General features: G+C 43.9%; 2 protein-coding genes across 2 annotated transcripts in view; both read left to right on the top strand.

Annotated features, from left to right (window-relative positions):
* The first annotated feature begins 650 nt into the window (after nt 1-650).
* On the top strand, nt 651-6,345 carry LOC112076518 (von Willebrand factor-like). The gene is made up of 6 exons (XM_070441359.1): nt 651-894; nt 1,137-1,183; nt 1,518-1,601; nt 2,079-2,172; nt 2,355-2,593; nt 6,202-6,345. Exons 1-6 carry the CDS (start codon nt 651-653, stop codon nt 6,343-6,345), a joined length of 852 nt encoding a protein of 283 aa, XP_070297460.1.
* Nucleotides 6,346-7,609: 1,264 nt separating this feature from the next.
* Nucleotides 7,610-16,372, top strand: part of LOC112076517 (von Willebrand factor-like) — a 12,841-nt gene continuing 4,078 nt past the window's right edge. The window contains exons 1-3 of the mRNA XM_024143272.2: nt 7,610-7,950; nt 8,621-8,859; nt 13,854-13,956. Coding sequence (XP_023999040.1) covers nt 7,695-7,950; nt 8,621-8,859; nt 13,854-13,956 — 598 coding nt within the window. The 5' untranslated portion in view covers nt 7,610-7,694. The remainder of the gene's footprint in view (nt 7,951-8,620; nt 8,860-13,853; nt 13,957-16,372) is intronic.

The raw sequence follows: 16,372 nt of genomic DNA, 5'->3' as shown, positions 1-16,372 counted from the left end.
GACTGTTTCCTGTCAGTTAGATATGACTGTACCCAATTCAATGCTACCTCCTTAAAACTATAATGCATTAATTTTGTCAAAATTATTTCATGATCCACTAAATCAAATGCTGCACTGAAATCTAAAAATAGTAAACCCACAAACTTGCCATTATCCATAGCATTGAGCCACTGGTCAGTCATGTCAACCAATGCAGTGGTAGTGGAATGGTTTTTGCGATAAGCATGCYKATTGGCTGTAATCAGATCATTCTTTTCCATGTACTCCCATATTTGTCTACTCACAATACCCTCCAATATCTTACTGAGTGTAAGGAGTAGACTAATTGGTCGACTATTGGCAGGAGTAATGGGTTCTTTGCAGTCTTTCGGAATAGGACACAGTTTCGCATGCTTCCATACATTTGCAAACATCCCCTTTTCCAGTGACCAATTAAATATGTATCTCAGTGGAACTGCAATCTGGGGAGCAGCACAGCGAAGCAAAAAATTGTCCATAAGACCATAACCTGTAGATTTACCATCAGGTAGTGATTTCAATAGGTTTAACACCTCCTCCACTGACACCGTTTGCAGACTAAAAGAGCAGATCTAAAAGTGATGATGGTGGTGATGATGATGGTGGTGATGATGATGGTGGTGATGGTTATGATGGTGGTGGTGGTGATGACGGTGATGATGATGGTGATGATGATGGTGATGATGGTGATGATATTGATGAAGATGACGATAATGATGGTGGTGATGATGATGGTGGTGATGATGGTGGTTGGGATGGTGGTTGGGATGATGATGATGGTGATGATGGTGGTGATGACGGTGATGATAAGTGGTGATGATGGTGATGATGATTATGTTCATGATGATGGTGATGATGATGATGAAGAGGATGGTGGTGAAGATGATGATGGTGATAATCTCATGATGATGGTGATGATGATGGTGATGATGCTGCTGATGATGGTGGTGATGATGGTAATGCTGCTGATGATGATGATGGTGGTTGGGATGATGATGGTGGTGATGGTGGTGATGATGATGATGATGGTGATGATGATGATGACTGTAATGATGCTGATTTTGGTGATGATGATAGTGATGATTATGAAGATTGTGATGATGTGTATTCTTCCTCAGCTGGTCCTCCTGGAGTGTGTGTCGATGATGATGGGAACGAGAGGAAGGTGAGTGTGTGTTGACTTGCAGATGTGTTGATGTGACAACAGTCATTTAACTACTGAACTACTGAATTAAAGTAACTGCCCAGTGTTTCCATATTTGTATGAAATATGATCTATAATTACTTTCAATATGAGTCAAATATTTTTCCTTACAAAAAATTGTAATTAAGCATGGTGAATAGCAGCATTTCTGTGGTCAAATCAAATCAAATTGTATTGGTCACATACACATACAGTATATTATTTGAATAAGAGAATACGAACTTTTAAAAGTGCGATTTTCATTGGACAGTTTTCCTTGACCAGTCTGAATATTCAGCAGTAACTTTGTGTGTAGCCTGGTGAGTCGTGGCTGCTTCCTGACAGATGTCATTCGGTGCTGTGCCACCCAAGCGGAGCCGTGACTATTCAGAGCCACAAGGTGAGCTGTGATCGTCTGGAGCCGCCAGCCTAATATATTATAGTATATTATGGCATATTACATTATACTATATTGTAATCATTTTAGTATATTCAAGCATGTTGTTTTATATTATAGTATATTACATTATAGTATATTAAAGTCTACTGTGTTTTATTATATTACATTATAGTATATTACAGTATATTATATTATAGTATTAAAGTACTGTATATTATAGTATATTACAGTATAGTTTATTCAAGTATATTATTTTCTATTATAGTTTAGTATATTACATTATAGTATATTAAAGTATATTGTATTTTATTATATTACATTATGGTATATTAAAATCTATGATATTATAGTATATTAAAGTACTGTATATTATAGTATATTAAATTATAGTATATTAAAGTACCCTATTTTATGTTATATTATAGTACAGTATATTATGGTATATTAAAGTATATTATGTTATATTGGATTATCCAGGTGAACTGTGATCGACTGGAGCCCCCAGCCTGCAGTAACCACATGAGTCCTCTCAGAGTTCAGGACAACTGTGGCTGCCACTGGGACTGCCCCTGTTAGTACAAACACTAAAAATACACACATTAAGCACACTCACACAGACACAACACAAACACATTATAGCACACTCACACACTCACAACACACTCACAATAAACATACACACACACACACATATTAGATGCACTTACCCACACGCATCAGTAACACACCCTCTCTGTCCCTCCCTCCCTCMAGGTGTCTGTATGGGTAGCTCCACCAACCACGTGGTGAGGTTTGATGGCGTGGCTCTAAGGCTGGAAGGGGAGGGGCTATGTTCCTACACCCTGCTGACGGTTGCCGGGGACACGGGAGGTTCAGAGGTCACGCTGCACAGCGGAACCTGCCAGGGGTCATCCAATCAGAACGAAGTCTGCATGAAGGTCATGGAATTTACACATGGGCAGAGTACTGTACTGCTGAAAGATGACATGACGGTAGGACCTAGGGGGACTGACTGTCCGGGAGGTTGTGATGATGTTTTAACAATGTTATAGTAGTGATATCAATGAGTGTGTTACTATGAGCATGATTACGATGCAGGGGTAGGGTGTACTATGGAAGGAATGTCCCCGTGTACTATGAATGAGTGGTGTATGTTATTTATTGTTTACCCGGAGAGATGTGGGTTGTACTATGAGTGGTTAAGGGTGTACTATAGTGTGTGTGCTGAGTGTGATTGTTTACATAGAGAATAGATGTTTTGCTTACTAATGAGTGATGTGTACTCTGAGGTGATGTTAGGACCATCTGTATGTTGTGGACTATAGATATGTATTTGTTACTTCAGGATGAGTGTGTTACAGAGTGTGTGTTACTATGAGAAAATGTTGTACCTATGAGTGTGTGTACCTATATGGTGTGCAAGATACTATTACGCGTGGTTATCTCGCTTGTACTCTCAACACAGATGTTGTGTGTACTTCTTTAGAGTGATGTTATATATCTGTCTCTCTTGTAGACTGATGAAATCGCTTGTCAAACTATGATGGATGATGAGCTGTACTATAATTGATAAGAATGTGTTTGTATACTATGAGTGATTAACAGCGCATAAGATAGTCGCTGGTACGATGAGTGTGGGTATCTCAACTGTAACTTATCCTTTCCGGTGAGCTGTCGTGCTTACATAAATGAAGTGTGGTTTGAAATGTGTAATACAGTGTAAATGGTGTACTAATGAATGTGTACTATGGAGAATGGTGTACTATGAGGAGGTGATTGGTCTGTGTGGTTACTATGATGAGTGTAGTTAACTGTGAGTGTGTACTATGAAGAGTGGTACTATGAGTGTTAGGTGTACTATGAAGTGGGTGTTGTACTATGTAAGATTCGTGTGTACTATGAATGATCTTCTGTACTAATAGGTATGATTGTATTATTATGACGGATGAAGTGATGTAATGATTGACTATGAGCTGTATAGAGGATAAATGTTGTATGTACTATGTTAGTGACTATAAGTGTGTTTTTCTTGCTATGAGTATGAGAGTGTGTGAAAACATAGTGATATATCAGTCCTTTGATTGACATATAAAGTGTGTTCTTATAATGACGGTTCGTCGCGTGAGTCGAAATATAGATTGTATATTCGGCGTGGTCTCTTGTTGTGTACTAATCAAGTGTCCGTTTTCTATCAGATGCGGCTTTGTGATGAGTAATATTGGTCGTAGTTGAGATTAGCTATAAGTTGTGTGTTTTACTTTAATGAGGTTGAAGTGTCTTATAATTGTGGAAACCAATGTAAAGACATGTTACTAGTTAAATTGTGTTTCTCTATGAGTAGTTGTGAAAATATGTGTGTGTTACGGTATAAGTGTGTTTTTCTACGATATAATGCAGGATATGTAGTTGAAATAAAATGTGTGTATGGTCTTGCTTTTACTATAGAGGTGTTTTCCTTACTGTAAGTGTGAGTCGTCTAGTGACAGTAATGGAGCTCCCGTCTCACCCTGACCAATTCCGCCTCCAGTCTTTGGTGATGTGAAATGCAATTATATGGAGGCGAGTGATGTTTCAGACTGAGATCCCTTTGGACACACGGCTACCTGATACCTGGACATTAACCCTCTATCAGAAAATACGATATAATTGTTATATTTCATCTCTACCTCACACTCACCTCACGGCGTAAATCCCATATAGAACTAAACCAAGACCACACCTCGTGAGGTCGTGTGGTCTACAACACTCACCTGTCCCTCGCGTACGGTAGCAATCACACCTGCTCAAGGTGGTCTAACTACTAACACTCTCCTCCACTAACCAACCATAACGCTTTGGGGACTAACGTGCTCTAACATTTGGTGTTTACTCCACTATTCTCACTAATCCTACTAGATTTTTCACAAGGCCACATCATCTTGAGGTCTGATACTCACGACATCTCCTCCGAACTGCGATCAACCCACGACCCTCTGCCTGCTATTACGCTCTTTAGGTACTCGGACCTACCTCGACTACAATCATAACCTTTGGAGTCTGTACTCACAATCCTCCAACTAAAATCAACCAACAGCCTCGTTGGGTCTGATACTCACCTCACATCTCTAGCTACAACCCACACATCATCTGGAGGTACTAGTAGAATACCATTCACCTCAGCCTCCTAGTCCTTACCCCTCAAAACCAACCACCTCTGCGAAGTTCTTAGGTACTCACCTCCTCCGGAACTTATTCCACCTCATACCCAACACCTCGGGTCTGGTACATCGTCACACTGCCTCCAAAAAAAACCCACACCTCTGGTCTGGTAACCTTACCTTTCCTCCAAACTATGAACACCGATAACCCACCACCCTCTGGAGACTCTCCATACATACTCCTTCCGTACTCACCCGCGATCATGCTACTTCCTAAACCAATCAATAGACCCACACCTCTGCGTAGCTGCTAAACATTAGTGTACTCACCATTCAATCCACTAAATAACCATCACCTACTGAGTCTGGTACCAAATACTACCCCTTCTCCTCTGATAATCAATAAAATAGTACCTCACCAACCACACCTCCGTGAGGTCTGTACTCAGCCTCCTCCCTCAACACTATTCAACCAACATCCCCTGGAGTCTGTATGCCTCCTAACCTCACCTCCTCCACTATCAACCACACCTCTGAGAGTCTGCGAATGGATACTTCGACCTTCACTTCCCAAAACTTAGACCATACCGTACACTCTCGGAATCCCATGCTAACTCAACTTACCATTCCATTAATAATCTACCACACCACTCTGCTCTGCATCTTTCTTGAGTCTTGATTACTCACCTCCATCCACTTTACCAACACACCAATCTGAGGACTGAATATAACTTAACCAACTCTACTCACAGGGGCACTGTACCAACCACCACCTCTGGGAGGTTCTGAGGTACTCAAACCTCTCCCAAAGTCCCAACTTTATCACTTTCCAACCCACTGAAAAATCTCGTCTAGATACTTAACCAAGTTGACACCTACTACACGTTCCTCTCCACCAACATACTTATACCTTACTCATCATTCCGACAACCTCTGGAAGTGAGAGAACTGTACTACTCAGCCTCCAGATCCAAACGTGATCCAACCACACCTCTGAGTCTTATTAATCGTTCGATAAAACTCAACCCTCCAGCTAACCAACCACACCTCTGGGAGTCTTAAGGGGGGTACTGCACCTAGGCCACGACTACAACAGCCACACCTCTTGGAGATCTGGTACTCACTCCTCCAAATCTACCATACCAACACCGTGCATGAGTAGGGTCTGGTCACTCACCCTCATTCCAGTGCCTCGACTCCACTGATACAACCACACCCTGGGGTATCTTCCTTCACTGATGAAAACGGTACTCACCTTCCTCCAACTTATCAACGCAAACTACCATTCCATGTAGTCGAGTCTCCACGCATATTATCCATTGTCTGATAATAATTCCGGAACGCCATAGTGCGCGGCTCGAACGATTGTTGAGTGCGCTTCCTGGAGGGTACATACTATGCCTCCTGACTGAGCACAACCACACCTCGTGAGTCTGTACTCACCTCCTCCACTAAATCAACAGTCCCACCTCTGGAGTCTGGTACTCATCTCCTCCACTACCAACCACACCTCTCGGAGTCTGGTACTCACCTCCTCCACTACCAACCACACCTCTGGATCTGTACTCAACTCCTCCACTATCAACCACACCTCTGGGGTCTGGTAAACTCACCTCCTCCACTACCAACCACACCTCTGAGTCTGGTACTCACCTCCTCCACTACCAACCACACCTCTGGAGGTCTGGTACTCACCTCCTCCACTACCAACCACACACTTCTGGAGTCTTGTGGTACACACTCACCTCCTCCACTATCAACCACACCTCTGGGTCTGGTACTCACCTCCTCACCCACTAATCAACCACACCTCTGGGGTCTGATACTCACCTCCTCCACACTACCAACCACACCTCTGGGGTCTGGTACTCACCTCCTCCACTACCAACCACACCTCTGAGTCTGGTACTCACCTCCTCCACTACAACCACACCTCTGGGTCTGGTATCACCTCCTCCACTATCAACCACACCTCTGGAGTCTGGTACTTCACCTCCTCCACTACCAAACCACACCTCTGGGTCTGGTACACTCACCTCCTCCACTATCAACCACACCTCTGGAGTCTGTACTCACCTCCTCCACTATCAACCACACCTCTGGGTCTGGTACTCACCTCCTCACTACCATACCAACACCTCTGGAGTCTGGTACTCACCTCCCTCCACTATCAACCACACCTCTGGAGTCTGGTACTCACCTCCTCCACTATCAACCACACCTCTGGGTTCTGGTACTCACCTCTTCCCACTACCAACCACACCTCTGGGGTCTGGTACACACTCACCTCCTCCACTATCAACCACACCTCTGGGGTTGTACTCACCTCCTCCACTATCAACCACACCTCTGGAGTCTGGTACTCACCTCCTCCCACTACCAACCACACCTCTGGGGTCTGGTACTCACCTCCTCCACTACCAACCACACCTCTGGGGTCTGGTACTCACCTCCTCCACTATCAACCATACCTCTGGAGTCTGGTACTCACCTCCTCCACTATCAACCACACCTCTGGCCCTCTGGTACACACTCACAGATAAACACATAGTAAACATGCCACACACACATTAATTAAGTAATTTGGAGACTAATAATGTGTGTTTGTGTGTTTGTGTGCGTGTGCGTGTGCGTGTTGCGTGGTGCGTGTGCGTGTGCGTGTGGTGTGTGTGGTGTGTGGTGTGTGTGTGTGTGGTGTGTTGTGTTGTTGTGTGTGTGTGTGTGGTGAATTATATGAGGACTATGTGTAGTGATACACAATACTTTTTTTTTCTTGCAAATCGCCAATTGGCAACCCGTCCCTTATGGGATTAATTGACACATAAACAAACACTATGGTAATTAAATCATTATTATTCTGTGTGTGTCAGGGTGGTGTGGCGAGGAGAGGGTTAATTATCTCTCTCTGAGGAATGGCAGTTCAACTTCTGACTCAGCTCTTCTCGTCTCCGATTGGATGGTATCGAGCGGCGACGGTGTGTGTGTCCCGCGGCATCCCCCAGTGTGTGTGTACGGAGCGGCGAGGGCGTGTGAGGTGCTGCGCTCCGAGGTGTTCTCCTCTTGTCACACACATGTTCCCATCATGCCTTTCATTATGCGCTGCCAACAGGAAGCCTGTCAGGAGACAGACGTCTGTGATGTCATTTCCTCCTACACACATCTCTGCCGACAGAGAGGACTCTGTGTCCACTGGAGAAGCACAAACCTCTGCCGTAAGTCTGTGTCCTGTTCTGTTCTGACGACACAGGTATATAAATATGTTCTGTTCTGAAGAGACGTGTATTTAGTTATGATTCCCGTCTCGGTTCGGTGTTCTCAGTTCCGTGTTCTCGGTTCCGTGTTCTCGGTTCCGTGTTCTCGGTTCCGTGTTCTCGTTTCCGTGTTTACATTTACATTTACATTTAAGTCATTTAGCAGACGCTCTTATCCAGAGCGACTTACAAATTGGGTCTCGGTTCCGTGTTCTCGGTTCTGTGTTCTCGGTTCCGTGTTCTCTCTGGTTTATAATACAGTAAAATCAGTGTTTTGACTTTGTAGCACCATCAGTGTGAGAAATGCACTTTACAAATAAAACCTTCATTACTACTATTATTATTATTACTTGATATTAATATCATGAATTATTATTATTATTGTGTATGATTATTGTTGATGATGATGATGATGATGATAATTCTTTATTATGATCAATATGATTAATATTATTATTATTATTATTATTATTATTATTATTGTGTATGATTATTGTTGATGATGATGATTCTTTATTATGATCAATATGATTATTATTATTATTATTATTATTGTGTATGATTATTGTTGATGATGATGATGATTCTTTATTATGATCAATATGATTAATATTATTATTATTGTGTGTAGCCATGCAATGCCCCAGCTCCATGGAGTATGATGCATGTCGGACCGGGTGTGTGGAGGACTGCAGCAGCATTGGCCTGTCGCCTGGCAACTCGGGGGTTCTTAGTGGTAACGGGAGTGTGTGTATCACCAAGCCAACAGAAGGGTGTTTTTGTCCAAGGAACACGGTGCCTTTGGGGGGAGAGTGTGTGTCACCTGACGCCTGCAACCAGTGTGTCGACCAGCACGGACACACACACCCGGTGAGACAACACACAACCACATAACCACACTCACACACACAAAGCTAAAGGTTTTTACCAGAACACAGACTTTGTTCAAGCGGATGAAATCAACGTGCCAGCTAGGCCGCACCCTCAGGCCTCCACATTTCTCATCCCTCTGTCTCTCTGCTTCTCTCAACATGCCAGTTTGGCCTGACCCTAACCCTAACCCTCCACATGTCTCATCCCTCTGTCTCTCTTCTTCTCTCAATGTTCCAGTTAAAAAAAATATATAAACATTCACCTTTATTTAACYAGGTAGGCCAGTTGAGAACAAGTTCTCATTTTCAACTGCGATCTGGCCAAGATAAAGCAAAGCAGTGTGACACAAACTACAACACAGAGTTACACATGGAATAAACAAACGTACAGTCAATAATACAGTAGAAAAAGTCTATATACAGTGTGTGCAAATGGTGTAAGGAGGTAAGGCAATAAATAGGCCATAGTAGCGAAGTAATTCCAATTTAGCAAATTATCACTGGTGTGATAGATGTGCAGATAATGATGTGCTAGTAGAAATACTGGTGTGCAAAAGAGCAAGAAAGTTAATAAAAACAATATGGGGTGGGGTAGGCAGTTGGATGGGCTATTTACAAATGGGCTGTGTACAGCTGCAGTGATCAGTAAGCTGCTCAGATAGCTGATGCTTAAAGTTAGTGAGCGAGATATAAGTCTCCAACTTCAGCGATTTTTGCAATTCGTCCAGTCATTAGCAGCAGAGGACTGGAAGGAAAGGCGGCCAAAGAGGTGTTGGCTTTGGGGATGACCAATGAGATATACCTGCTGGAGTGCGTGCTACGGGTGGGTGTTGTTATGGTGACCAGTGAGCTGAGATAAGGCGGAGCTTTACCTAGCAAAGACTTATAGATGACCTGGAGCCAGTGGGTTTGGCGACAAATATGTAGCGAGGGCCAGCCGACGAGAGCATGCAGGTCGCAGTAGTGGGTGCATGTACTGCACCTCATCACTGCATGTACTGCACCCACCACTGCACCCATAGACTGCATGTACTGTATTTTATTGATGGCGGTTATGATATCATTTAGTACCTTGAGTGTGGCTGAGGTGCACCCGTGACCAGCTCGGAAACCAGACTGCACAGTGGAGAAGGTACGTTGGGATTGTAAATGGTCAGTGATCTGTTTGTTAAGAAAGGCAGGGCAGGATGGATATAGGTCTGTAACAGTTTGGGTATAGGGTGTCTCCCCCTTTGAAGAGGGGGATGACCACGGCAGCTTTCCAATCTTTAGGAATCTCGGACGATACGAAAGGGAGGTTGAACAGACTGGTAATAGGGGTTGCAACAATGGTGGCGGATAATTTTACTTTGGGCACATCAGTCAGACGAAAATKGAGAAAAATAGACCCTACGGGATGAGGTCAATATCCTGCCAGGATACCCAGGCGATTAGAAAGGCCTGCTCGCTGAAATGTTTTAGGGAGTGTTTGACAGTGATGAGGGGTGATCGTTTGACCGCGGACCCATAGTGGATGCAGACAATGAGGCAGTGATCGCTGAGATCCTGATTGAAAACAGCAGAGGTGTATTTGGAGGGCAAGTTGGTCAAGATAATATCTATAGGGTACACATTTTTACGGATTTAGGGTTGTACCTGGTGGGTTCCTTAATAATTTGTGTGAGATTGAGGGCATCTAGCTTATTTTATTTTGTTTTGTTTTTTAATTTCACCTTTATTTAACCAGGTAGGCMAGTTGAGAACAAGTTCTCATTTGCAACTGTGACCTGGCCAAGATAAAGCAAAGCAGTTCTACACAAACAACAACACAGAGTTACACATAAAATAAAAAAGCATACAATCAATAATACAGCGGAAAAATCAGAGAGCTAAGTCAATAAATAGGCCAAGGTGGTGAAGTAATTTCAATATAGCAATTAAACACTGGAATGGTAGGATGTGGAGAAGATGAATCTGCAAGTAGAGATACTGGGGTGCAAAGGAGCAAGATACATAAATACATACAGTATGGGGATGAGGTAGATTGGATGGGCTATTTACAGATGGGCTATATACAGGTGCAGTGATCTGTGAGCTGCTCTGACAGCTGGTGCTTAACACAGTGTCCAAAGAAGGGCCAGAGGTATACAGAATAGTGTTGTCTGCGTAGAGGTGGATCAGAGAATCACCAGCAGCGACAGCGACATCATTGATGTATACAGAGAAGAGAGTTGGCCCGAGAATTGAACCCTGTGGCACCCCCATAGAGACTGCCAGAGGTCCGGGGTGGTCCTTAGATTGTAGGACTGCCTGGAGTGTTAAGCATATCCCAGTTTAGGTCACCTAACAGAATGAACTCTGAATATAGATGGGGGGCAATCAATTCACATATGGTGTGTGGGGTCTGTAACAGGAGGCAACAGTGAGAGACTCATTTCTGGAGAGATACATTTTTTAAATTAGAATCTGAAGCTGTTTGGGCATAGACCTGGAAAGTATGACAGAACTCCTCCCCCTTTGGCAGTTCTATCTTGATGGAAAATGTTGTAGTTGGGGATGGAAATCTCAGAATTATTGGTGGCCTTCCTAAGCYAGGATTCAGACACGGCAAGGACATCAGGGTGGATGGAGTTTGCTAAAGCAGTGAGTAAAACAAACTTAGGGAGGAGTCTTCTGATGTTAACATGCATGAAACCAAGGCTTTTACGGTTACAGAAGTCAACAAATGAGAGCGCCTGGGGACACACAGGGCCTGGGTTAACCTCTACATCACCTGAGGAACAGAGGAGGAGTAGGATGAGGGTACGGCTAAAGGCTATCAAAACTGGTTGTCTAGTGCGTTGGGGACAGAGTATAAAAGGAGCAGATTTCTGGGTGTGGTAGGATAGATTCAAGGCATAATGTACAGATAGGGGTAAGGTAGGGTACGGGTACAGTGGAGGTAAAACCTAGGCATTGAGTGACGATAAGAGAGGTTGCATCTCTGGACACAATAGTTATGCTGGGTGAGGTCACCGCATGTGTGAGAGGTGGGGCAAAAGAGGTATCTGACGCATGTTGAGTGGGACTAGGGGCTCTGAAGTTAAATAAAACAATGATAACAACAGTATACAAGGCATATTGATATTAGAGWGAGACATAAAGCGAGGCATGAAGCAATCACAGGTTTGATTAGCTAAGACAACAATGGGTAAGACAACAACAGCTAATCAGCTAAGAGAACAAAATGGCGATGAATGGGCAGAGAGGGTCAGTTAACTACACACAGGGTCTGAGTTCGAGGCTGGGGCCGACAGATAAACAAAATGAACAAAATGGAGTACCGTGAATAATGAACACTCCAGCAGGCATCAGCTATGTAGCCAAGTGATCATCGGGTCCAGTGTACAGCAATAGATGAAACAGGGAAGCCGCTAGGTAATCATTACCACGCWGGAGACACGGCGTTCAAAAACGTTAGCAGGCCAGGGCTAGTAAAGCATCTTCATCGACGTCTGGCAAAGGCCGCTTTAGGGCGCAACGGATGGAATTACGTCGGCAGACCAGTCGTGATGGAACGGCGAGGCTCCGTGCGTACAAAGGGCCCAGGCCAGTTGGCAAAAGAGGTATTGTAGCTGGAGTAATTTTATTTGCTAGCCGGGAGATGCGACTGACTCGAGGCTAACTGTTGCTAGCTTCAGGACAAGGGCATTAGCCACTATAGCCACTCGGTAGCAGCTAGCTAGCAGCGATGATCCGATGCAAAGTTCCAGAGCTTACGGCAAGAATCCGGTGATGTAGTGGATTCTAGTCGTGTTAGTGAAGAGTCCRGGAAGCATCAGCTGTGTAGCCGAGTGATCATAGGGTCCACTGAGTAGGCCGGGAGATGGGCCTGGCTCAAGGCTAGCTTCGGGGCTGGGMYACTYGGTAGCAGCTAACTAGCTKCGATGATCAGGAGTAATGGTCCAGGGCTTACGGCAGGAATCAGGTGTTKTAGTGGAGTTCAGYATGCTCAGGGTTCATAACGCGCTGTGCAGACTGGCAGACTGGCAAGTATATTCCATTATCAATTATACATAAAAGCGGCTGGTGTCTGTGCTGAAGGTAAAGGCCGCTAGCTGTGGCTAACAATGACTAAGTAGCTAGTAGCTAATTAGCTGGTTAGCTTCTGATGGCTAGCTGCTGATGGAGGTTCTGGTTGTAAGGTCTAAAAATAGCAGATCCGTATCACATTGGGTGAGGCGGGTTTCCGGAAGGTATATTTCATTTAAAAATGGAAAAAGAGATTGAAAATATATTGAAATATATTCAAAAAAGACTAAAAAAATCCGAATTTACATGGGAGAACGACGAACAACGTCTGCACTGCTATGTTCATGTGGCCTAACCCTAACCCTAAACCTAACCCTTCACATTTCTCATCCCTCTGTCTCTCTGATTCTCTGCTCCTGTTCTTTCAAACACATGAAAGGAAGTTATACTACATGTGTGTGTGTTTTTGGTTTTACTATCCTTTTTAGGACCAGAGTTCTCACAAGGATAGTAAAACAAGGACAATTTAGACAGGTAGGGACATTTTCCAGGTCGAGCATGAAAAGCATTAAAACTCATGGTACACGTCGCCGGCTCATATCTGTGTGGAGCTGGATTCAGTGCTCTCTTCTGCATTAAAACCAAACATCCATCCAGGCTCACTGTCGACCACGCCCACAGACTTTGAGAAGCTCCGATGCGACATGCATCAAGCCACACCCATCTTGTTGTTGGTGGTGAGATAAGAGACAATCAGAAATTGACTGCCATAGCCCCAAATGAAAAAGTCAACATTGGCTTTTAATTACATTGTTTTTTCACATGGTTGGGGTCGTAAGGWTTTTCAGATGTCAAAATGGGGTCACGTGGCAAAACATTTTGGGAACCCCTGCGTTAGGGGTTAGCGTTAGGGGTTAGCGTTAGGGGTTAGGAAAAATAGGATTTTGAATGGGAATAAATTGGTCCCCACAAGGATAGTAAAACGTGTGTGTTTTTGTGTAGTATCTACAGAGCTGGGTGCCAGAGGAGAACACGTGTCTGATTTGTATGTGTCTGGATCGCCAACGTATCAACTGCACTGCTCGCACCTGCATTGATCATAAAGGTAAAACACACACACATACCGACCCTGCATTGATCATAACGGTAACACACACATACATATCGACCCTGCATTGATCATAACGGTAACACACACATACATATCGACCCTGCATTGATCATAACGGTAACACACACATACAGTGTTGTGGAAAAGTATTTGCCCTCTTTGTAATTTTCTCTATTTTTGCATATTTCTGATGCTGAATGTTTTCAACCAAAGCCTGATATTAGATGAAGGAACATGAGGGAACAATTGAAACAACAATTGCATACGAAGTATGTAACATCAAATCAAATCAAATTGTATTAGTCACATGCGCCGAATTCACCTTACAGTGAAATACTTACTTACAAGCCACTAACCAACAATTCAGTTTAAAAAAACACGAATAAGAATAAGAAATAAAAGTAAAAGTAGTTCAAGAGCAGCAGTAAAATAACAAAAGCGAAGACTAGTTACAGACAGTACGGTACGGTACGAGTCAATGTGGAGGCTATATACAGGGGGTACCGGTTACTGAGTCAATGTGGAGGCTATATACAGGGTGTTACGGTACAGAGTCAATGTGGAGGCTATATTACAGGGGGTACCAGTACAGAGTCAATGTGGAGGCTATATACAGGGGGTACCGGTACAGAGTCAATGTGGAGGCTATATACAGGGTGTTACGGTACAGAGTCAATGTGGAGCGCTATATACAGGGGGTACCGGTACAGAGTCAATGTGGAGGCTATATACAGGGTATTACGGTACAGAGTCAATGTGGAGGCTATGTACAGGGGGTACCTGTACAAAGTCAATGTGGAGGCTATATACGGGGGTACCAATACAGAGTCATTGTGGAGTCTATATACAGGGGGTACCTGTACAGAGGTCAATGTGCGGGGCACTGGTTAGTCCAGGTAATTGAGGTAATATGTACATGTAGGTGGAGTTATTTAAAGTGACTTTGCATAGGTAATAACAGAGAGTAGCAGCGGCCGTAAGAGGGGGGGGGGGGCATGCAAATAGTCTGTGTACCTATATCATTAGATGTTCAGCAGTCTTTGGCTTGGGGGTAGAAGCTGTTTAGAAGCCTCTTGGACCTAGACTTAGCACTCCGGTACCGCTTTGCCGTGCAGTAGCAGAGAGAACAGTCAATGACTAGGGTGGCTGGAGTCTTTGACAATTTTTAGGGCCTTCCTCTGTCTCCGCCTGGTATACAGGTCCTGGATGGCAGGAAGCTTGGCCCCAGTGATGTACTGGGCCGTACACACTATCCTCTGTATGTGACTAATGATCCAATGCCCCTGTGTGAAAAAGTAATTGCCCCCTTACACTCAATATACTGGTTGTGCTACCTTCAGCTGATTGGGATTAGGTCTGGACTTTGACTTGGCCATTCCAAAACTTTAACATTTGTTGCTTTTTAACCATTTTCATTTCAACTTGTTTGTGTGATTTGGATCATTGTCTTGTTGAATAACCCAGCTACATTTCAGCTTCAGCTCACAGACGGATGGCCTGACATTCTCCTGTAGAAWTCTCTGATACAGAGCAGAATTCATAGTTCTTTCTGTTAATGCAAGTTGTCCAGGTCCTGAGGCAGCAAAGTAACCYCAAACCATCACACTACCACCACCATGCTTGACCGTTGGTATGAAGTTCTTACTGTGGAATGCAGTGTTTGGTTGTCTCCAGACATAAGCTGACTCAAGATYGCCAAAAATCACCTGGAAGCACCTGGATGATCATCAAGACTCTTGGAAGAATGTCCTACGGACAGATGAGTTTAAATAATAATCTATAGACAGATGAGTTAAAACTATAACTTCACTGTATCAGTGAATTCTACAGGAGAATGTCAGGCCATCCGTCTGTGAGCTGAAGCTGAAGTGCAGCTGGGTCATGCAGCAAGACAATGATCCAAATCACACAAACACGTCTACATGGAAATGGTTAAAAAGCAACAAATTTGATGTTTTGGAATGGCCWRGACAAAGTCCAGGCCTAATCCCAATTGAGATGTTGTAGCAGGACTTGAAACAAGCAGTTCATGCTTGAAAAGCCACAAATGTTTCTGAGTTCCAGCAGTTCTGAAGAGTTGGCCACAACTCCTCCACAGTGACTGATCAACAACTACAGGAAGTGTTTGGTAGCAGTCACTGCAGCTAAAGGTGGACTGATCAACAACTACAGGAAGCGTTTGGTAGCAGTCATTACAGCTAAAGGTGGATGATCAAAACAACTACAGGAAGCGTTTGTAGCAGGCACTGCAGCTAAAGGTGGACTGATCAACAACTACAGGAAGCGTTTGGTAGCAGTCACTGCAGCTAAAGGTGGACTGATCAACAACTACAGCGAAGCGTTTGGTAGCAGTCATTACAGCTAAAGGTGGACTGATCAACAACTACAGGAAGCGTTTGGTAGCAGTCAT

Source organism: Salvelinus sp. IW2-2015, unplaced genomic scaffold, assembly GCF_002910315.2.
Source record: "Salvelinus sp. IW2-2015 unplaced genomic scaffold, ASM291031v2 Un_scaffold3804, whole genome shotgun sequence".
Lineage (NCBI taxonomy): Eukaryota > Metazoa > Chordata > Actinopteri > Salmoniformes > Salmonidae > Salvelinus > Salvelinus sp. IW2-2015.
The sequence above is the reverse complement of the archived record's forward strand: the minus strand, read 5'-3'. Positions and strand labels throughout refer to the sequence as shown.

What these genes read in the sequence shown, in the direction of transcription:
- LOC112076518 (XM_070441359.1), top strand. Translation starts at nt 651, where the DNA reads ATGGTGGTGGTGGTGATGACGGTGATGATGATGGTGATGATGATGGTG. An exon ending in TGACTATTCAGAGCCACAAG is followed by an intron (nt 1,602 to 2,078) that starts GTGAGCTGTGAT and finishes TGGATTATCCAG; the next exon opens with GTGAACTGTGATCGACTGGA. An exon ending in TGCTGAAAGATGACATGACG is followed by an intron (nt 2,594 to 6,201) that starts GTAGGACCTAGG and finishes CTAAATCAACAG; the next exon opens with TCCCACCTCTGGAGTCTGGT.